Source organism: Pectinophora gossypiella, chromosome 24 (assembly GCF_024362695.1).
Source record: "Pectinophora gossypiella chromosome 24, ilPecGoss1.1, whole genome shotgun sequence".
In the NCBI taxonomy this organism is placed as follows: domain Eukaryota; kingdom Metazoa; phylum Arthropoda; class Insecta; order Lepidoptera; family Gelechiidae; genus Pectinophora; species Pectinophora gossypiella.
In genome coordinates, this window is record NC_065427.1 from 925,510 (window position 1) to 950,398 (window position 24,889).

Below are 24,889 nucleotides of genomic sequence, written 5' to 3' on the forward strand. Positions count from 1 at the left end.
GTAATAGAAAATACCAGCAACATTAATTTAACTTTGGAAAGTTACTAATAAAATAAAAGGCAACTAGTAAAAATAATAAACTGTCATTTCTCTGAATTTCATAGTCGACTAAAGGCTTTGTCGTATCTAAAAGCAGCATAGTAGCATCTTAAAAAATGTTAACGGCCTCCATCCTTTTTGTATTTGTATGCACGCGTTACTGCAGCGAGCTTAAAGTTCAAGTGGAAAGCGAGGAAAAGCTGCGGAGTGGTAGCCCTGCGGTGGGCGCGGCGGCGGGGGTGCAGGGCGCGGGAGAGGAGCGCGGGTGGGAGGTGGCGGGGCGCGCGCTCGCCAGTCAGTCGCGGGGCGCCGCGCAGCCCGCTCGCGACATGCGCGCCCTCTAGCATATTATGTTCCTCCCCGACCTCCCGCGAGCCTGCATGGTGGACGACGTAGCGACGTACCTCCAAGCGCCCTCCTCGGGACAGGTGGCTACAATATATTAACAACAAACCCATATGTAATTAACAATGATCATATTAACAGATGTTGTGAGCTACTGTCGCTTACGCTCCGACCGCCGCCCGGGTATTTTCGGGACGTTCCGATTTCGCCGTCCGATCGATGGACGCACGTGATTCTCTCATGTGGTAGGTTTACCAGTCAATGCTACTACTTAATCAAAAATACGAAACATTCATTTAATATTGTATAATCAAACACGTGGTCAGCTATTTCATCACCCCACTTCAGTTTACAACTAGATCAATATCAATAAAACAAGAAGAATAGAGGACGCGCAGCAAGAAGAGAAGTAGAAGAAGGAATTGGTTTAGAAGATGACAGTAATGCAGTAAAAAGTGTCCAAAACAAAGCGTGTAAACAGATCGATGTGGACGTGATAAACAGCGATGTAGAAGCTATCCAACTTCGGAGGAAGCAATCCAGATTGTTGGTAAAGATAAAACTACTTTATAAACGAAATAAGATACGAAGTCTGAGATTTAACAAAGTACTATACGTCTTGTTAACAATATTACGTAAGAAATCAGAGGAAATATACATTGGAGACGTAGCTCAACTTTTGGTTTAATACAATCATAAACTTAAAATCAAAACAGGTGAAATGTTTCAAATTATAAAGATTTCTAAACATGATGAAATAAATGATTTGGAATTTAACAACCTAAAATTAGTACCTAAGAATAAATAGGATATTAACCTAAATTTCGATGTCGATCACATTATCTCGTCAGATGAACGTCATCAAATGTTATTTTAAAATAATGCTTGTCTTTCTGATTCTTAAGTGTTTCAGGTGTTTCATATAAATAACGGTCTAGAATGTCGTGAATTATGGACGTCTTTAAATAAAACTGCATCTTAACTGGTGAAATAAGATTGTTTCTAACCAGTCGCAACATTGTAGCATCTGCAATTATCTGCATTGATAAAACTTTTACCCTTTTCGTAGCGACTGCGAACTACCTTCTAGTTCCGCATTGGTTTCATGAGACATGAATTTTGATAATTCTTTAAAGACACCTGAAGAATTTGACTTTGAAAACAGGTCTGTTATTTATAAACAAAATCGAAAAGAGCTTAAATTTTCTCTAAAATAGGTACTTAATTCCAAAATCACATTAACAAAACAAAGACGATAATACAAAAGTGCATGAATTTACAGAAATGCGAAAAGGTTAGAGATGGTAAATCGATATGGTGCGACGGGAAGATATGGGTAAGCTAACTGCAGGGGGACTACGGCATAGAGTCGCATAACGCCCATTGATGTCTGCAGTTGAAGTAGTACGAAATTTGCCGGAAAAATACGATAGTTACGTATACCGCTGCCGTTGGCAAAATTGGTACTCAGTTTACATTTTCAGTAGCAAATGTTATAAATGAGTCGTATGTTGACAAACTCGCTAATTGTAATGAAGATAAGTTATAACATGAAATAATTATTTGGGCACAACTTTAATTGTATGTAAATTGAATTTGGAATTGAATTAATGACCTTATTAAAGCTTTTCATGATAAAACAGTGTAAACTTTAGCCGTAATATAAGTCAATCTTAGCAAAACTTAACTTGAAATGATTAATAATACTGAGTTTGAAATACTTATTTGAAAACACTGTAATATTTACTTAAGTAATAAACTTCAAGAGGTGGCATAGATTTTAACACATTTACAAGTAAATAAAAAGAAGTACATAAGTATTAATCAAAACTCATTATCCCTTAGCCCTTTTAACTTAACATGAGTTGCGTTCTAGAAAACGTTGAGTATGAATCGATACAGTCTAGTAAGATCTGGGTAAGAGCGTATTTCACCGAAGTTATTTACTTTCATAATAATGATATAGGTACCTAGTCACTTACAGACTAACCTGCCTACTAAATCTTTAAATCAATTTAGACTACGCCAAAAGCTAAACGAAGCGTTCAATTCACAAAATACCTGTCTCTCAGACTCGTGGAGTAAATTAAAATAACACGAAAAGGTAAAAGGAAGGAAATGGTAGAAATTTAAAAACAATTGCCTGGAATAGGAGCGTTCCGTTGGAAACGCTCTGTGCACATTATGCACTAGCGTCGACTAGCCTCCGCTTATTCAGCATTTGGACCGGCCTGCTTGCAAGAACTACGAAAGCCAATTTAGTTTCGTGCTGAAACGAAAACCTTATGGGTGGATTAGGCCTTGGAAGAAGATTGAAAAAGATTTACACGATAACGAAAGACGGAGACATACTTTACATTTTCAACGACTTAATGAAAAGTCAGCCGGCTGCTATAGGATTGAACATTGAACAAATTTGTTGAAGAATGAATTATAAATCTATACAAAGAAATATTTCTATATCATGATTAGAAAGAGAAAATAAGCAGAGAGACTTAATTTGAAACGTCGAAATTACAATCGATTAACAGAAAATTGAAGAAGAAAAGCTATATTGACATGAAGACCGTGCCGAACAAGAAATTACTAAGACCCGAATTTTCAAACACTCAACGCCTTGATTTTCAATCAATACTTACAAACCACATATTACAACAAAGCATTTTTGAAGTAAACCATGAACTATACATTAGCTAAGACAAGATTGTAGATTCGAGAAAAAATAGATGTCAAAAATGTCCAAAAATACCCGGTCGGCTGTTGCTGAGCGGATCGCGTCGCATCGGTGTTTTAAAAAATATAATCGATGTTTCCATCCCCCTCGTGTTGTTTCTTTCTCTTTCTATCACTTTTTCTTGCCACTCGGTGTTTGAATGTTTTTCACTAACTGTTAATGTTGATATTTCTAATCCTATCCAACTGTATTATAGCTACAATTGCATTGAGCGAATCATGGAATATGAAAATTTCCTTTTCAAACAATATTTCCAACATGTTACTTGTACTTAATATTCGTGTGAAAATATCTGAAACATGGTATTACGATGAGAAGTGATTCAATCAATGCATTTGATTTTATTTCTATATCTAAATGTTAAATGGCAGGCCAGAAAACAGTGAAACTGAAAATCACTAAAATAACTTTTATTGAAAGCCCTTAGAATTATTGATTATCAACGTTCTTTAGAAGAAACCGTGAATTTTATAAATACAGACATTACTTCGAGGTTTACATAATTTATGCTTAACAGAAGTTTTGCAACAACAGAAATTAATTGCAGCTTCATAATTTTCTGGCCAGACCGGATAAGTTTGTAAATGTGCATGTATCCCGAATGCACTGCCCTACAGGAATGTAATGCACGTCCCCGTATTCCTTTTATTTTTATTCTTCTTTTTAATTTTACTTCCAAAGGCAAAGGGGAACCATTAGTGGATTGGATTCGGATATTGATGGTAATTTTCAGCTGCAAGTTCGGCTTTTGTCGGCGGTTTATCATCAACGTTATTTCAAGTTTTGGGAAAGTCTAATTCAATCATCATAGTTATGTAGGGGTTCATTTAAAGATTGCCAGTCTCTATAGAATGTTATTCAACTTGGGCATTTCTGAAAAACATATCTGTTGGGTTTCGAAAATAATAAGTCCATTATAACCATTAATTTGTTATTGGAATCTGCGAAATCATCACGTATCCATCGCCTTATTCATAACGTATGTAAAGTGAATCTTACATAGGCTCAAGTTATGATCATCAGAATATTTATGTACTGATAAGTTTTATCGTCTTTCTGTTAACTACTTACTTCCAACAAAAAATATTAATTTCAAACGTTGCTCTTTGTAATGAAATTTTCTCGTTCAATTTATAGGGTGTCAAGGCTTCTCATACAGTAACTTTATACGATCATAAATCGTTACGCTAAGCGTGTGAGCGACGCGTTGGTTCGCCGTCTTCAACTGTACCTCTTAAATGAACTGAAACTTCATTAGTACTGAGTTCTACGAGAATATTTTTTAATTTTTTGAGGAACGTGGGTTTTGCTCACACATGTAGATGTTTGTTTAGTTTGATAATTATGTGTGGCATCGTTTTATGTATATAGAGGAACGGAACTATCGTCTATTTTCGTTAAAGTAATGCAACTTAGATCACTCACCGCTAAATCAAATTGTTAAAAGTTTACAATCAATAATCTTAACGAAATACTTGTTCCTATATTACCTGCATTAGGTAGTTTTGATTTCTCCTGTAAACAATTTCACCTATCGTATTCTACTAAAAACAATTTGTAAGCATTCAGAATTCATAATTTTTTACACTACCTATTAAAGTAGGTACGTTCCAACTTCCCCCCACTCTGCAACAAAAATGAAACATAACGTCTAGAATTTTGTTAATTTGCGCCCCAGGCTCACTTTAATACCAACAAATAACAACCAGATACATTGTACTGCATTAATCGCTATAAGCAATTTATAGCAATGTCCCATGTTGCAATTACGCCGCTTCTCTACATATAAATTGTCCTCTTCGCCTCCCTTATTTATTGGCTTCCTCGCAATGTTTTTTATTATTATTTTTACTATTCGGCTCGGAAATGAGGAAGAGAACATTTATGAGTTCAACATGGTTTTTGTGATTTTATTGGCGGAGGTCGTCCTTCAGTCGTTCGTTACGGCTAAAAAAAAAAAAAAAATAAGATTCGGTTAAAATAAGATTTTCATTTGCAAACTTGCTGGTTGGTTTTGTGACTCTTTTAAAGTGCCTGATTGGAATCAGGTAACTGGTTTGTCGTTGACGACCCAAATTGTAGAAGTTGCATTAGAAGCGATTGTATTGACTTGATGTAAGTGTAACGATGTAATAGAGGTTGTTACAAGGTTACTAGTTAATAAATCAATACTCGCATTTATGATGTTGTAAATGTCCTTCTTAGATTCATATGGCGGCGGGCGCCATTTATTAATTTTGCCAAAGTTCACTTCTCAAGAGAAGGTGTAGCTTTATACCGTTTTATTGATGAGGGTATATTTGTCATGAAAGACGTATTGGTAATATTTTTTTTATCGATTTACTGCAAGGAGAAAGACGTGGTAGCAAAGAAAGGGATGACCCGGATATATTCGATAGATAGCACATACAAATCAGAAGAGAGAAAAGTATAAAAGCAAAATGAGGCTTTCCTTTAGTTACGGCGTAGTTTAGACGAAGGAAAAACGGGGAAGAAAAGAAAATAGGGATACGATTACCTTTGGATAAGCTAACTTAATAAGTAAGGGGTTTCTCTTTTGTAGTAATATGAAAACATGAGGGTTGAAAAATGACGACAAGGAAAAGGTTTTCAAATGTTCTGATTTTTTCAAATTTATTATTACAGCTAGAGCACCACACCATTGGCGCCAAACCCACATAAAGAGTCTTATCGTGTAGGTTATGACCCGTATGGACCCGTTATTATGTGTTTTAATTATGGTTATGAGATGGATTACCATCCTATCAATCCTAGTGTCATGATTATTATTGCACCGCCAAAGGCCCCTGACCTGGCTCATGTAACGACTACATATTTGCATCACTAAGTAGTAACCGGGACCAACAGCTTAACATGCCATCCGAAGCACGGATCATCTTACTGTCGGACAATCAGGTGATCATCATGTAATGTCCTAACCAAACTAGGGATCACAAAGTGATTTTTGTGATATGTCCCCACCGGGATTCGAACCCGGGGTCTCCGGATCGTGAGACCAAAGCTCAACCACTGGACGCTCAAACACAGAGGCCGTTGAAATAAAGAGTTAAAGAAACAGACATTGAAATTTCCAGCCAAGTTGTGGATCCTATTTAATACAAATCTAAAATAAGTTACGTCATACAAAAACATGATGATGATGATAATGATGAGTGCCCCATTTCGGTGAAGTTATAAAAAAAACTTGTCAAACTCCAAGGGCACTCTGGCGGGTCGTCGGAGGTCCGTTTGGCAGGCCCGCTTGGCACTGCCAGCCCTCATATCAGTTATGGTCGGCTATTCTTTTAACTGTTATATCTGTCGTTCCAACTTAGTTTCTGTGATTGCTCTAGTTAGCCACTTTTTGTGGGTCCTGTCGACTTTTATATTCTGCTCCGCTTCCGAAATTGTGTTTTGGTGTCGGGTGTGGTTTGATGTGCTCTTTCGTACAGGGTTTTATATATAAGAATAATGAATATCGGGTTTTGCAGCCCGGGTGAAAAACGAATGTAATCTTACGTTGACATAATCATTACGTTGTCATAATTTATAATCGTCGTTGTCGTTGTCGCCTTCAGCGATCCCCATTTGTCCGGCCAAGTAGTTAATGCCATGCGGTAAATCTACAATAAGTCAAGTAGAAAAAAAATAAAATTGCAGGATGTTTTTAGCAGTGCTCTTGAAATTAATCCAGTCTATAATGAACATCTTATCGACACTAGAAATACAAAAAAGTGGTAAAATAATAAAAAAGTTCAAAAGGTTCTTTTTTGATTTTTGTCATAAGTTTTTACTTATTTATCCAACTAGTCAAATCAGTTACTTTTTACTAAACGTCAAAACACGAAATTCCTATTGAATTTGTATATGACGACCGGTTGCCATACAACCATAAAGTTGAAGTTGAATTTGTATAAAAAAGCACACTGTGACTTCATAGAAAGACGTGATAAAATGTCGGACATATTATCATGTTTTTCTTGATTAAAATTATTAATCAGAATTTCATAATTTATCTTGAACCTAGTACACAACCCAATTTAGATGATGTCAACGTAAGATTACATTGCTTTTTCATTTTGTATATCTAGCAATACGTATGGACTGCTATTTGAGGATATCTCCATGGATATTTTGGCTATCTCCATAGGACCATAGGGTCATCTTAGGACTTCGTGTCATCAGTGGCTGCAAGTTGTCTTAAATTTCATATCTATATGTATGATATAATCGAACATACATAACATAAGCTCATCACTATATCCTAATTGCGGTAGTCAGAGGTACATCCATCGCAAGATGAATTAAGAACCCACACTTCACTGAGCTTTCTCCAAAAAGCCTCCCGCCTGGAAGCAATCCAGCGTGGTCTACATGGAAGTCCTTAAATAGGCTCCGGATACAGGTTGGCCGCTGCAAGGATAATCTCTGCAGGTGGGGATATCTGGTTGATGGTTGCGATGAGTGCGAGTGTGGAGTATCACCACAAACTATGGCTCACCTTTTATGCTGTCCTAAATGCCCTAACACCTGCACTATTAAAGAACTTCACGAAGCCACTGACAATTTCGTAAGCGTGGCCAATTACTGGTCAGCAAAAGAAGAAGAGACTGAGCTTTCTGTACATAATACCTATGTTCGAATTGTTATCCCATTGTGTGGAGAATACCGCACCACACGGTTATAATGCGGATACCGATAAGCGTTCGCTGTTTTTAAGTATGAGTTGATTGTTTATAACAATTTCAACAACTACTATCAAGCTTTTGCTGATAAAAGATGTCACTTCCAGTATAAACTGGGTCATTCTAGATGAAAAAGATTTCAGTATCTACGTATAGGCATTTATTGATAGTTTGAATTCTGTTCGAGTGGTATTGAGATGTGTTACGCGGTAATCGTCTATTCATACTTTCAGGGTTATTAGAGAAGTTAGAGCGGTTGTATATCGTCACTTCGTGTTAGTCTCTTCTTCTATCGTGTGGGTTGTGAGGTGGATTACCAACCCCATCAACCCTGGTGTCAGGGTTATTACTGAGCCGCCATAGGCCCCTGACAAGACTCATGTAACGACTACGTACTTACATCAGTAAGTAATAACCGGAACCAACCGCTTAACGTGCATTCCGAAACGGATCATCTTACTTTTTGACAATCATGTGATCAGCCAGTAATGTCCTAACCAAACTAGGGATTACAAAGTGATTTTTGTGATTTGTCCCTACTGGGATTCGAACCCGGGACCTCCGGATCCCAACGCTTAACCACAGGACCACGGCGACCGATACTTCATCTTAGTGCTAATAATGTATCTTTATTTAATAGAGCACGCTAGTAGTTTTTGTTTCTTCTAGTGTATTTCTTCTTCTTATTTAATATACGTGTAGATAAAATACATCTAGTCATCCGCTTGCGACTTTGTCCGCGTTTGATTCTAACTTTAAAAATGACAAAGTTTCATACAAACTTTAAACCCTTTTGAGGGTTGAATTTCGCAAGATGTCTTAGCACCTACATCTTAAAAGGAGCCCTCATGCAAAATTTGAGACTTCTAGCTTTTGTTGTATTTCGGTTTTATATAATATAGAAGTATTTATAATGATATCTTTTAGTCCTCGCCTTTGTCGTCCTACAGTATAATAGGAGTCCTTTTTGCCATCATTAGGAAGAGTTACAATGTTGTTCTTCTCAGCGCTCATTATTACACTCGGGTTTTTCTAAGGACATTTCAAACAATATTCTCGAACAATTGTTCTGTCAACAATAATGACATTGACGGCGAGCAGTGTCAAGGCCGGCGTATCCCGGATTGTGGATGACAGTTGGCAGAGGTTGGCAAAATACCCTAGGAACATGTTGCCAACTCCAGGAGTAGTCACCTACATTGTATACGTCATGGAAACAATAGCTAAACCAGAGGTGAGAACGCGAAGACTAATTATAAATGACTGGGAACTGATATTAGGCAGCCAAAGTAACAATAATTTATGTTTTTTAAAGGTCTGAGATCCTGTGCGGAGGTTTTTCTTGCAGTTTTTTTTTCCCCAGCTGTACAGGTTGTGAGAAGCTGCAGTAGTTTTAGGTGGTTAACGTCTGTTCTTTACGTAAAAATTGACGATTCAAAGTGTAACTACGTTACCTGTTGAATAAAGATATTTTTGGATTGGAATATAATTTCTAGACGTATAGTCGTACTGTTCTGTTTTGCATGACTTGTCCTAAGAGTGAAAGGAAGAAAGTAATTTTGTTAAAATCTCTTGAAATATAATCTTAAGTTTATTTTTTCCGAGATTAGTTTCCGAAATAAATAGCCGTGAGTCAGAATGTACCGTAAAAAAGATGAAACGCGATATATTTTGGAAACAGTCTGAAAATAAAGCTTTTGTGTGAGAAAAAAATCACGCAAAGTTAAACGTGTTAAATATTGTATTAATAGTCACATTATTTTTGGCAATTTCTATCCAATAAAATTATCAATGTTCGATGAGAAATCGTGCGGAAACATCACGTATAACATTTGTCTTTAAAAAAAAGTTCTGCGGCTATATTTACTCTAAAATCTAAGCGACAATGCTTCGGATAGACTGTGAAAAAACTAGAATTAATATTATCTCAACCTTTCTCCGTAAAATACGGCGGTCTATCGCATTTCCCCGATACGTACGAGCCTCCCAATGCACCGCAAACTTGCAGCAATATTTCTATTCAAGATCTCTTTGGAAATAATTTAAGTTTTACCCGAAAGGAATTTATCTGGGTCTGTTCGTGACAGTGTAGATGCTGAGATATTATATCGGCAGGGTCGGGCTTGAAAAGGTTCGCCGATTGTTTCTTTTGCTCTATTTGTTTTAATTCCTTCGCTGTTTTAGGAAGAAAATTCTCGTCGTTTTCTACTGCAAAATTGTAGGTTTGCAGTTTGAATGTCTTGATAATAAAATTATTTGTTTCTTTTTATTGAAAGTGGAGCGGCGTCTGCTATCATTTAGGTAAATGAATATTCAACGCGCTAAAATCTTTCGCGCCACTGTTTTCTAGTCAGGTTGAATACATTAAGTACGTTGAAGTACAAAGTGCATAGCATTAAAATAACACGAATGAGTCTTAGTTTCATGTCGTAGTATATTTCATATTATCGCGGGATATGTTGGAATATGGGACTTCGGGAAAGCGCAAAGTCGAAATATTCGACTTGAGAAGCACTTCCCATTCCCAGCGTGTGACGACCATTTTTCCGATAATAGAACGTGCCGTCCCGCTCTCTCGGATCCGAGGCGACGTTGCGCAAAGGCCCGGAGCTAAAACAGGGCTCAGCCACACTAAATTTAGTTCTGCAACACTGCACCGTGTCATGCCCATAGAAAACATTAACACAGCACCCGGCGATATACGGTCACCGCATATTACCACGTATTCCCAGCCAGATTTTCGGCAACACAAATTGCCGTATAATATTCAATTAGGTCGGCGATATTGATGGCCGTGCACGCCGCCCGGCAATTTTGGTTAGCGCATCTGCTGCTGTAGTGATATACGATTAGTTTTCGACCGTTTTCAACGGGTCCACTATCATGGTTATGTTCTCGATCGCTCTCGACAACTACGTATTTAGAATATAATAAAGTAGGGATGTTTGTACCGAGCTTAGTTCGAGTGTGGATGTGGCGAGTCCGGCGCGTTTGTCCCTCAAGGTGCGCCGCGGGGACACGGCTAAATATAACCCCACACGAGGCGGGCCGTCTGATTTTTCCTCGGTCCAGTCGCCGTACGGCCGGCAACTTGCCAGAACTACGTCACACCTCTATTACCTCATAAACGCTAAACTTTGAGAAAGGACTTTAAAATTAGCAAGGACGCGGGTTCAATCGGCGGTAGCTCGGTATTCTGGGCGACACCAGCAGCGGCCGGCAATTACGCAAGCATACCCCGAACATGGCCGCCGATCATGGCGGCAAAAGACGCGGGAGAGGAGAGATGAGCTGTCACGGGATATTTATGAAATTCGAACTAAAATAGACTCAGTAGTAGCTCTGAACGAGTCACCTTGACGGAGCGCGCGTTATATAATTGTAACATGCAAATCGAACACTCAAAAAGTAGATTTGGAATTCAAAAACCGTGACGGCATCGGTGACGTATCGACATGTGACGTAGGTTTAGTGTTGCCACTCCTCCGTTCGACTAATAAATTTATTGTTTGGCATGTAAACGGATGCGTTCGAGCCAAGAAATTACAGCGTTCGGTAAAAAAAATATTGAATGAACCAACGGAATGATGGCGCAGCGTGATCGGGCCCGTCTTGCAGCTTTGCCAAACACTATCTTGTTTATAGTTCAACAGTTGCACAAGATTTTTTCGATTATGGAATGTTTACCTTGCCTTTTCCTCTTTGTAACCGGGGACGGTCTGTTCTTGAGATTTTTTTATCGGACTTTTAATTACTTCTTTCTTTCCTAATGACCCCGGGCGCTATTGAAACGGGACCACTTAAATTTAAGAGTAGTCGTGACTTTCGTTTCTTTGTTCCTAGAGCCATAAGTTTTTACTTCTCTTTACTGTCTCTTTTTAAAGATTTTCTTTCGGGTTGTTTTCGAGTATCTCCCGTAGGCAAATGTTGCATTTAAATAGTTTTTTAAAGTAATTCTGTGGATGTTGTATGTTTACTTTATGGATATTTATGAATGATAAATGTTGTGATATGTTGTAGCTAATTCAATTTATACAAAGTTCTGAGAGTCGAGTTTCAAGAAATGTTTATATTTGGCATGGCAAAAAGGTACCAATGATTTACTTATTTCTTATTTTTTAAGTTTGTTAGAATCTTCGTGTGGTTTGAGACTTCATGAGACATATTTTTTTTTATTAATTAAAGCTAGGTATAATACGATATTAGTATTTTTCGAGGGAATAAAGATAAAATTAAACGAGGAGTGGGTGTATGTGCTATAGACCTCTGCCTACCCCATTATAGGGAAAGAGGCGTGATGTTATGCTACGTAAGCAAGATGCTCTGTTTTCAATAGTCACCATAATCGCAAAGGAAACATAGAAACAAAGAGTAACACCAGGCAGAAGGTACATAGAACATCATGTTTTACCTACAACCACTGTAGTGCCCTCGATATCAGTTCTGCCAACATAAACCCACCCGAGTGCACCGCACCACATCGTACCCTGTCATAACTCGCACTACATTTGCTCACCACTAACTTACCTAGTGTTTGCGTCGGGACGGAGTGTATGGCAACATTGATGTGTAGGTTAGATGTCGTATGGGATTTACAGGAAGGGGACGCTAGAGAAGTGTTTTTAGGGAAGTTGAAACGATTGATGAATGTGGAGGAAGCAAAAGAAGTATGTCAAGATCGAAGCAAATGGAATTCCATAACCTCTGCTTACTCCTGTGGGCAATAGGCATGAGTTTATGTATGTATATATATATAAAGTATTAGCTAACCGCCCGCGATTTTATCCGCATGGAATTCGGTTATCGCGCGCGACATCATTTTTCCATCTTCTTTTCATCCACTTAGGGCCATTTTCCGGGATAAATAACTCCCGACTAATCGCATTACAAAATGGACCTGTTTTTCAAAACAGCTTAATAGGGGTTGGAGTCTATCACAAAAATCGTTTTGTGACCTCTAGTTTGGTTAGGACATTACAGACTAACCACCCGATTGCCAGAAAGTAAGATTCTCCTTGCTACGGAACGCAGGTTAAACCCTTCCCGGTTAGTAGTCATTACATAAGGCATATCAGGGGCTCAATAATAACCCTGACATCAGGGCTGATGAGGTTGGTAATCCACATCACAACGCACACGATAGTATGTAGAATACGGCGGGTTATACAATCCGGCTGCGAGATATGCAAGCCTAAATTCAGAGGTGCCAACACATGCCGTCATAATTTTACTCGGATCATACTCAGTAACTCTGTTCTACTACAGACCACAAAGTTACAGGCCATACACTTCGCATATGAATAACACAAATCCAGCCTGTCTGTAGGCAATACACAAACACACCAATATCTTACCCTAAGCCGTTGACAACTGAGCTAACTTACTAGGGATTAGTTGCGTGGTACCGTCTCTAATCCGGGAATCCCGGATCCGGGAATACGGGATCCCGAATACAGGGGTATTTGCATGCGATTGTCGTTAGACGTCATCTGTTGGATTTGAGATGTCTTGCGGGATGCTTAGTTCGGAGTTTCAGTTACTTGATATGTTAAACGTTATTTGAGGGTCTCAGTTGGGTTTTGGTTGGGTCCCGCTACCAGCAAAATGTATGTAGTTGACAGCTGGTGTTTTGTTGGCTGCTCAACCAAGACACCAGGTGAGACTATACAACTACATACTTACATTTTGTTTGAGGGGCGTTTGTGGTTGCGCCGCCATGGTATCTTAGTGAGATAGGATCCTAAAGGTCGAGCGCCACAAAATTACTACATACATACATAAACTCTTTCTCGTAATCCCTAACAGGCTGGACAGTGTCACAAGTAGGCACAGACAACTTACAGCCACTATTAACACGTAGTCCTAAGTGACAAGAGACACAAGTAACTTAATACTGTCCACATAAATACTGTTACGAAATATTTTGAAAACTCAATAATTATGTTATTCATTATGTACCTGAACATCTCCCTAGCGTTATCCCGTTATTCACAGGGTCCGCTCAATAGTAAACCTGGTGTCAGGAGCCTTTGGCGGCTCAGTAGTAACCCTGACCCCAGGGTTGATGAGGTTGGTACTCCTACTCACAACCCACACGATGGAAGAAGACAGGGTCCGTTTTCCTAACCTGAAGATTTGACAGGTCCAGTTTTTAATAGATGCGACTGCCTGTCCGATCTTCCAACCCTCCTGCAACCTCCGAAACGCATTTTTCGAAATGTGGGTTTCCTCACGATGTTTAACCTCTGAGCACGTGAGAATCATTTATGATCCAAACATGAATTTGAAAACAAAAAGTACCTAAACACAGATCAATACGATGCAAAAAAACATATTCAAAATCGTCCTAAGCAGTTACGCAACCAGCTCACAGCACGCATTACCATAATACTTATTATACAACATCGTCAACAAAGCTATTGTAAAAAAAATCCAAGTTCGTGATTAGAATGTTGGGAGGACATTTGCAAATAATTGTTAGCAGTGCATCGGCCTCCGTTCACCTTGCCTTACGGATTCGGAATATAAATAAGTGCACTTCGCGATGGTATACGATTTTGATGACTGTCATGCTTGCTGTATCGTTTGGGATTTCCCAGCTTTCTACACCTTATAAGGGGTTATGGCAAGATGATCTGATTACGTGATTTGTTGGGGATTTTCTAGGAATCTTATCGGAGCTCTATAAACGTGGTCAATGACTACTTGTCATATAAAATAGACAAATAATCATTCAGACGAGTTTTTAAAGTTCATTCGGGCTCTTGTCGATCCTTTGCTACTTTCTTGACCTCCATGTACTATGAAACTTTGGCCTTTTATTTTATCAGTTGTGTTGGATTCTCATATATTTTGTTCTATATTCATAAATACTTACACTACTAATTGTCCCACTGCTGGACAGAAGCTGGGCTCAAACCTCTTCTCTCCAAATCAACATGCACTTGCATATTGACCAAATTGGAGATGTCCTTAGAAAAGGTTTAGTACAAACTCCTGAAAACTAATTAGATTATAAGCACACCTTTAGTTTTAAGTAAACAATTTTTGTATTTCTCCTATTTTGTGCAATAAAGTTATTATTATTATTATTAATCTACTTTGAACAAATGAAAGCAAATGGAATTAAATAGTCTCTACTTACCCCGTGAATTATTCGTGAGTTTATGTATGTATGTATGTTTGTTCTACCTATGTTCATAAGTACACTATTCCAACTGCTGAATAGTCTGGGCTCAGGTCTCTTCTCTCCAAATGAAGGCAAAATGCAGTATTCTCCACCAAAATCCACCCCTGCGTGTTCGTGGAGTTTCACACTTCTTTTTTGTCTCATTGAATATTTACTTCTTTCAATCAGTTTTTAAAGGCAGTAGAAAACAAAATCAGTTTATTTCCATCAGAATAGTTATAGGTGATTATCGAATGACTTTCCTACCTGGCCTAGATTCACATAAGTAGGTGAGATAACATCTTGTTGATCCGATCTACACGTCGGAAAACTAACGTAGGCACATTAACATAGAAATTACAAAGAAGTTTCCTCGTAACGGATGTAATTACGTACATATATATAACATAACAAATTGTTATGTATTCAATAAAGCGATGCGTACGAATCTTTGTGACTGTCAGGATCGCCTATGTAGTATCACATGTCTTAATAAAATATATGCAGAACGATTGTACGCATTTTGTGCATAAATGTACTAAGATTTTAAGTACAATTTTTTATAATCTTAGTACATTTAAGAATAGAAATAGAAGAAATAGTACAATAGGCGGCAATGTATCTATACATACATCTGTACATAGGTACTTGAACTCACGTCTATTTTCCACAAAAAAAACCGAAACTATAGAATTTGCGATCCTGACGAACAAAAACAACCTAGGGTTGTAATTGATACGGGATAAGTAGAAGCTCCGGATTAGACTGAGTTCACATCTAAAAAGCAATATATTGCAATCATTAAAACACATAATATCGGGTTCTTACCGCGTTAAATCCCGATATTCCTGATTTGACGCGGTCCCTTCCGCGGATCATCATTAAACACATAATACCGGGTAATGGTATGATGATAATTACCGCGTAAACCTCAAACTATTTATTGGAAGTTGACATTTGCGTATATATAAAAACAAAACTACGCCGAGAAAAAGCTTCGCCGAGCAACGCTATAATATCCGCTTAACCTCGTCGTGAAAATCGTCTAAGTATCAAAAACAAACCCGTCAAATCTCAGCTGAGAAGCATACGATGTCGGATATCATTTGTTATTTTTTCTCGTCACCTTTTCGAAAGCCCTTCCATAGTAACCTTGAAATCTGTCGGTATCTTGAGCTACTGCCAAATAAAATATTAGTCGTAGAATTTGAGACTTGTTTTCAAACTTGTGCATCACAAGATACGGTGTTCACCAATTTCCTACTGATGAGTTTATGTGAAACTTTTGAAGTCTGTAGTTTATTGGCCAACTTTCTGAAGTTCGATTTTGTGTTTTCTTTTTAGTGATTGCATAGGTCTTGTATGAATTCGGATAATAGAGTAGAATCGAGGTCTGTCGGTCGGCGAATTGGTTGGTTATAAGAAAACTTTTAATTAATTGAAACTGTATCGTCTGTGTCTACACACTGCGCCTCCGATAAAGTATAAGTTACTCTTTGGACTCCATCGCATTAGGACACCATGGGGGCGCAACTTTTTTTTCAAGTTGGGAGCGTTGTAGTACTCGATGGGTACAACCACAGTCGCGCCACCAAGAAAAGGTGTGCAGTTGAATAAATGCTACCTCGCTGGCATGGTGTATTGCAAGGATAAGGCTACGTTTCCATTGACGCGGAGCTGTGCGGAGATGAGCGGAGATGTGCAGGAATCGACCAATTACCGTGAGGGAGAGAGTGACAGAGCGTCTTCGTTTTTCGCTCTTTCGCACGCCGTGATTGGCCAAATCCGCACACCTCCGCTCTTCTTCGCCCATCTCCGCGTCAGTGGAAATCCGGCCTAATGGGGTACTTGACTGGGTCAAAGATAAATTATAAAATGCTAATCTAGAAATAGAAGGCGGTCTAAGATGATCAAAAATCAATCTCATTTTACATGTAATGAAAATACTTTTTTAATAGGTATTTTAAAGTTGCAATTATTGTCAACAAAGCGGACCCCGTGAAAAACGAAATAACGCAAAGGAGATGATTTTAAATAAGAACAGTGTTTAAAAACTTTAAATATAAGGTACTTTTATATTACTGTTTAGTGTCGTAATAATTTATTCAACTGCGGTGGGAAGTTTCAGGCAGTGTCGCTGGTGGCTATAATATACCCCGATGAGTTAGTTATAAAGATTCCAAGTTTGCATCCGCATGCCTTTTACATGCAATGCGGTACTTCCGTGGAATGCTACATTCTTACTTGTATTTGTATTAAAACCTTCTGATTGCTGATATTTTGTGTGTATCAACAATGATATTTTGTGTAAATGACTATTGGTAAATTATAGTATGACTAAACGCATTGGATCGAGATGGAATTTGACTTTGAGACTATTTGGAAAATTATTAGGGTTCTGTACCTCAAAAATAAAAACGGAACGCTTATAGCAACAGCTATGTAGTCCATTTGTCATATTAATATAATGTCTGCGTTTATGAAATTCATAAAATCCAAAGATACGGCCATTTGAGCCTTGTCTTCTGACATTTAGCAGGGGAATCAAAACCTACAGAGCACTTTCCCTAGATCTATGAAATTTTCCAAGAGGGAAGGTCTTAGTGTAAAAGAAGCACAATTATAAGAAAAAAATAAAAAACATGTTAATTTATTGTTCTCTATTATTCGGAAGATTTATTTTTCGAAGGTAAGTGACCTAACCTGTATTGGGCTGGTTTTCCTGTCACGGGTTGGAAGGTCAGACAGGCAGTCGCTTCTGTATAAAACCGGTTCTGTCAAATTTTCAGGTTATGTAAGCGGACCTTTTGAAAAACGGGATAATGCTAGGGAGATGATGATGACATTAATTAACTATTATTTATCTATTTAAGTAAAACAGATTATAATATATGGGACACACAACAAATATTTCAGCTTAGTAGTAATATCTTCTAACAAAGCGAGAAAGATATACATTTAAACTAGGAGAGGCCAGATAGAGTCTGCAGTAGTTTTAGGCGGATGAGACGTTCGTTATTTAAAAATTGACGATTCAAAGTGTAACTACGTTACCTAATGAATAAAGATATTTTTGAATTTGAATTTGAGTCTATGTTCCAAATCCAAAAAACTCACCAACCAGTGATCCTATAGATTCATAAGGCCTTATTCGATTAACCAAATCAACCGCCTTATCCGAGCTGGGTCGTGATAACGTCTCGCTCGTGTTACGTAAGCGGGCGGGTAGACACGCCGCACATTGGGTCGAAAGTGCTATTGCAGGGACTTACGATTCAACTTTCGATTATCATATATTTGATTATGCCAATAGATAGAGCTAATCAAACACAATAAATGTTATGTTAGGTCATTTTTTCCTAAACGTTATACTTTGGTCAGAAAAAAACATTTTCTGTTTTTTTTGTATGAAACGTATCAAAGACAGTTAAATTTCTGCCAAGTCCATACCGATCCAGCTGCGAGACCTTATTTTCTGTAATCTTTGTCTAGTTGACTACTCAAATGCAAAATCAGCATCTGCCTAAAGTTGCAATTCTTTGAAAGAAATGGGTCAGAAAAGGACGAAAAATTTAACATTTCAAAATTCAGTTTTATGTTTTATTAATTTATTATAAGCTTAGTTCTATGTTAAATACTATACAGAAATACATTACAACACAAGTGACAAAGTTAAAATGAACAAAAAATTATTTTGAAGGTACCTACCCAGAACATAATAATTAATGAATAACCTTTACTTATGGTTTTTCGTTATAAAATTTCTCAAAATTAATTAACCTCTATATATCACTATTGCTCGCCATAAATTGTGACAATACATTCTTACAACTCTTATTAATTGGTTACCTACATAAGTTTTAACAAGATAATAATATAATCTTAAGAGATAAACAAAAATATACTAAGTACTTAACTTGTAAAAGACAAAAGATATTAAATACAAAAAAGTTAGCCATTATTTTAAAATGCTATTCACTTCACTATCACTAGAACTATCTTCTAAATTACTTATGTCTATAAATTCTATATCAGATTCAAGCGGATAATGCAGCAAAAGCTCTCTGGCTTCGGAAGAAAGAATCATTCCCTTTTGCTTTGTCATTCGACGTCTAAGACTCGTTATCACTGGATCAGAAGACAATAGAAGATTATGCAAAATGTCTTCATTTGTCGCTGTCCTACTCTCTTCTTCTCTTCTATCGTGTGGATTGTGAGGTGGATTAACCCCATCAACCCTGGTGTCAGGGTTGCTGTCCTACTTATTTTTCTGAAAAGGTTCTCTCTGTATTTCCGGAAGTCTTTGTTACGAGCTTCTGCTGCTTCTTCAGATAGTTTCCCTATGGGCATAGCACCAAAAATGGATAAAATCCAAAATTTTCTCAGTACTGTAAAAACACTGGTGGAATTTTATCCATGGTATTACATGCCATCGAGTTATTGATCTATGGAGCAGATATAATTAAACATTTTGGTGCTATGCCCATAGGAAAACTATCTGAAGAAGCAGCAGAAGCTCGTAACAAAGACTTCCGGAAATACAGAGAGAACCATTCCAGAAAAATAAGTAGGACAGCGACAAATGAAGACATTTTGCATAATCTTCTATTGTCTTCTGATCCAGTGATAACGAGTCTTAGACGTCGAATGACAAAGCAAAAGGGAATGATTCTTTCTTCCGAAGCCAGAGAGCTTTTGCTGCATTATCCGCTTGAATCTGATATAGAATTTATAGACATAAGTAATTTAGAAGATAGTTCTAGTGATAGTGAAGTGAATAGCATTTTAAAATAATGGCTAACTTTTTTGTATTTAATATCTTTTGTCTTTTACAAGTTAAGTACTTAGCATATTTTTGTTTATCTCTTAAGATTATATTATTATCTTGTTAAAACTTATGTAGGTAACCAATTAATAAGAGTTGTAAGAATGTATTGTCACAATTTATGGCGAGCAATAGTGATATATAGAGGTTAATTAATTTTGAGAAATTTTATAACGAAAAACCATAAGTAAAGGTTATTCATTAATTATTATGTTCTGGGTAGGTACCTTCAAAATATTTTTTTGTTCATTTTAACTTTGTCACTTGTGTTGTAATGTATTTCTGTATAGTATTTAACATAGAACTAAGCTTATAATAAATTAATAAAACATAAAACTGAATTTTGAAATGTTGAATTTTTTGTCCTTTTCTGACCCATTTCTTTCAAAGAATTGCAACTTTAGGCAGATGCTGATTTTGCATTTGAGTAGTCAACTAGACAAAGATTACAGAAAATAAGGTCTCGCAGCTGGATCGGTATGGACTTGGCAGAAATTTAACTGTCTTTGATACGTTTCATACAAAAAAAACAGAAAATGTTTTTTTCTGACCAAAGTATAAAGTTTAGGAAAAAATGACCTAACATAACATTTATTGTGTTTAATTAGCTCTATCTATTGGCATAATCAAATATGTGATAATCGAAAGTTGAATCGTAAGTCCCTGCAATAGCACTTTCGACCCAATGTGCGCCGTCTCCTTACATCCGGGAGGGCGCACCACATTACATACTTGAACTTAGTATAAGGTAGTAACACAGTAAAGTGCTGCTCCCAAGAAAGTGCCTAAAGTGATAATGTTCCTGTTGTAAAAAACGCTTTACTAGTAAGGAGATTGGCTGCTTTCTTTTATTAAATTGTTATTTCTTGTATTCTAATCGTATCTGCCTAAAAGCTAGGTAATAAAGCTCTTTTTAGATGGGAATGCTCGCAAAGTGGGAAACATCACTGGTAATTAGTAAAGAAGAACGTAATATAGAAGGAGGTAGTACTCTTTTAGCCTCTAATGAATAGGCTAGTTTCCAACTAGTCAAATCAGTTACTTTTTATTACGTAAACGTCAAAACACGAATTGACTGTGGAATTTGTATGACAAATCAACCCGTGACGTCATAGAAAAACGTGACAAAATGTCGCATTTATGATAGGTATACTTTTCATTATTAAAATTCATAAATAAGTTAAATAGATTTATACGTTTTGAAGGGAAACCAGAGTTAAGTTAAATAGAAAAATAAATCGTTTTTTGCCACCTTCAGATCTGTCTTTATGTAATCAGAATTTCATAATTTATCTTTGACCTAGGAAACTACCCAATCGTCTAAGGGGTGCTTCCCTCATTCAGCACTTATAGCTATCGACCCACTAGGGTCGATTAATTCTTTCAAATATTCTTCCTCTCAAGCGACGCCCTGAGCCGAGGTTCGCGCCCAACTGGGCACCCTCAGGCCTGTTGTCTTAAATTTTGTACCGGATGAGAGCCCTCAGCGCTCCACATTTGTCCGGCCAAGTAGTTAGTGCCATCTGCGGCAAATCTACAATAAGTCACGTCAAAAAAAATCTAGGGGGTGCGCTGCTAATAAGTCAGGATAGAAGTTATAACTTAGACCTGAGTTGCGTTTCGCAGTTGTAGTACACCCCAGAGACTTCATACGCAAATCTCATCGTTATTACCGTGTGCTGCCTAACGCGTAAGTGTGAGCGAGACACAGTCCACGCGCTCTCTCTTTTACTCTTTAGCGGCTTACGGCCACTTAAGACTAAAGTAAGACCCAGAGGGGGTGAGGTCGGCGCCCGATACAAATTGGTGCGGAGCGGGGAGTTACCGTTCTATACGTAGAATAATAATTGTATAAGTATTCTATGATTCTAGTGTGGCTATTTAAACGACCTATGTATTTATGAACAGAAAAAAGCTTTTGAAGCTTTTGTCCATCCGAGATCACCAACGCAACGGTCCAATTGCGTGCTTTAATTATCACGAATCTAAAACTGCTGTTCTATCACGTCATCGCAGACGTTTCTGATTGGTCAAGACAAGAAACCATTATATTAGGCTTATCTCATAATAATCATAATCATAATCATCATTTATTGGTAAAAATATTACACGTCAATATAACATAACTTTCCCAAGTAGACGTTTACCAACCCGGATGTTTCCAGACTTACGCAGTAACGTCACTTGTATAGCCCACACGTAGTTAATAAATACAAAACACGGGTTCTAAAGGAATTCTAATAAACCTGATGGGTTTTAATGCGGTGTAAGCCCAGTGCATCATCCATGTTGCATGTGTCCGTGAATTGTTGATAAATTTCTCGTTAGGCGGTCGCGTTGATGTCGCACGTAGGTCCGGCACGGTTACGGAAAACGTGTGAGGATATTACTTATAAAGTGCTCGATTTAAACGGGTCTTTGCGTGGTGTAACTATAATAACATAACATAAGCTCACAACTATATCCCAATTCGAGTAGACAGAGGTACGAGAAACTGCAAAAGCCAATCAGTTTCTTGCAAATTAATAAATTAACTGGTTGCACTTAAGACCTCCTGGTTACACGTCGTTTCTGTAATAGACCAAAAACATCTACAAAAACATAAATTTTATAATTATGACAACTAATTTCATAATTTCACCACTATTTGCACATAATTAGCTGGGATCACTGACTGAACTTTTGCGCTTTGATTGTACATCTTTCGCAAGATAATACAAGTACTTACACCTCTTTGAGCTTCTTGTTAGGTCACTCGACGACTAGAACTATAATAAGTTAAATAATTATAATAATATAAAATCCAATCAAAAACATAAATGTAAAATGACAGCCAAGTTCAATATTATGTCAAATGCCTTGGTTGTCGACTTCAACGACAAAAGAAGTGAGATCTAAATGGGTGCCAAGTTCAATGGTCAGTCCTGAAATTTATTTATAAGTAACGGTATAACATATCATATCTTCTTATAACATAAGATAATGTATTGTAGCCTAAGGTCTGTCTTGGCTAGTTTTTATAAGCCTACCAACGAATTATTATGTTCGATCGCTAGTTTCTACCAACAATCCAAATTTTCGGAATTATAAAATAATAACTGACAAATACTTATAGGTTTAGAACTTGCGAAGGCTATAATTCATATATGAAAACTAGCCAAGACAGATCTTAGGCTACAATACATTATCTTATGTTATAAGAAGATATGATATGTTATACCGTTACTTATAAATAAATTTCAGGACTGACCATTGAACTTGGCACCCATTTAGATCTCACTTCTTTTGTCGTTGAAGTCGACAACCAAGGCATTTAACATAATATTGAACTTGGCTGTCATTTTACATTTATGTTTTTGATTGGATATCATTACTTTTTGTAGGTAAGTACATATCCTCGTAACGCCGTGGGTCCTTTTAAAAAGACAAATTCAAAACTAAAAGTACTTAGTGCTCTGCCTACCCCGATAGGGCATATAGGCGTGATTATATGTTATGTTATATGTTAAGTTAATCCATATACCTACCACATAAAGACCCGCTGTCATGAGTTTTGATTACTTACTGATTCTGAGATGTAAGAATTTACATCTATAGTTAGGTACAGGCACTAATTAGGTATTTGTGTTAAGCGTCCATAATAGAATCTAATTATTTAAAATTTGCCAGTTTTTTATTTTTTCCTTTGTATTCATCTAATTACCTATCTGCATACCAAATTTTAACTCTCTAGGTCATCTGGAACTGGGTTAGAATTTTGATCTATAGGTCAGTCAGTCAGTCAGTCAATGATAAAAATGAGAATTTTTGGACATTAATATCTAAATAACCGTTTGAGATAAGCTTATGAAATTTAGAACACATATTTATCTCACAAGTCTCAATATATGAGCCAAATTTGATGCGTTTATGTGAAATAGTTTTTGATTTATGAGGGGGTCAAAAGTGGCTCCAAATGGTTCGTGTAATATTACACACGGTGCGGCTCGCCAGTTCTGTTTCTTGAACTTGGCTTGACACGCGACCGCGTGTCTACATTCTCATATCCCTTATTTTAACGTGGTAAGAACCTGGTAATTTTAAGTTACACCTATATTTTCTTATCCATCGAAAAGGAAAGGGACGGATGGAAGGAAGACTGTTAATTTTAAAATTCTATTTTATAACTAGTGAATCAAATAGGTGTCTCACTGGTAGGCGACCCGTTTGACGTGACGAATTTTTAGAGGGTTGTTTTAGATTTCTGCCCGTGTGTTTAATAAATGTTATGTTTGTCGATTACCCGTTTCTTTCTTTCCAGCGGATAAGAAAATAACAGGTTTCACTTAAAATAAAATTAGATGGTGTGTACAGGAATTCGCACCATTGTGTTTTAATTTATGGAAAGAATTTTTACTTTTTTGTGATACCACGCAGAGACCCGTTAAAATCGACTAGGATGTGTAGTGTACGCATTAATCTTTGAAATTGTAGTGACTAAATTATAAAGTAAAATCTTGAATTTTATAAAGCCGTGTGGATTTTCTTTTTAATTTGAACTACTTATATTTTAAAGCAAATAGCGTTTTCTCATTATAAAATATGGTTCGTCATATGCATGTCGTTACATCATAAGGCAGGAGAGTTGAACAACTTTCAACCATTTTCGGTTAACCTATATGAGACGTCTTGTTATATTAGGTTAGGTTACGCGGCGTATTTATATGTAAGTTTCATTATTTTTGCTGTGGCTCTAATAATAAATACTTTCTTTCCTTCTTTCGTCATACTACGTGACCCGTTCAGGGGGAGGGTCTTCAAAACACGCTTCGCAAAAAATAGGTCACTTAATATGAGTTTTCTTAGGTGACGGCGAGAATCGAAATAATAAAGTCGATACAATAACCGCAACTTTTAGTAAGCGATTACCCAAAAATATCATCACACATTTTTATAATTTATTGCAGTTATGTAGACCATGTGACAGTACTTTATATAAATAAGTAAATATCCTGCTTCATATGTATGAGTGTCATCAATCAGTTTAAATAACTTTAATTCGTGAGGATATTGAAACGGTATACAAAAAGTGCGCATTGCATTAGCATTGGAGA

General features: G+C 37.1%; 1 protein-coding gene across 7 annotated transcripts in view; it reads left to right on the forward strand.

The window, feature by feature from the left end:
* Positions 1-341: 341 nt before the first annotated feature.
* The window catches only part of LOC126377856 (nuclear factor 1 X-type), a 49,413-nt gene continuing 24,865 nt past the window's right edge, over positions 342-24,889 (forward strand). For all 7 annotated transcript variants that reach the window (XM_050025849.1, XM_050025853.1, XM_050025851.1 and 4 more), the window contains exon 1: positions 342-467. In XM_050025849.1, coding sequence (XP_049881806.1) covers positions 390-467 — 78 coding nt within the window. In that variant the 5' untranslated portion in view covers positions 342-389. The remainder of the gene's footprint in view (positions 468-24,889) is intronic.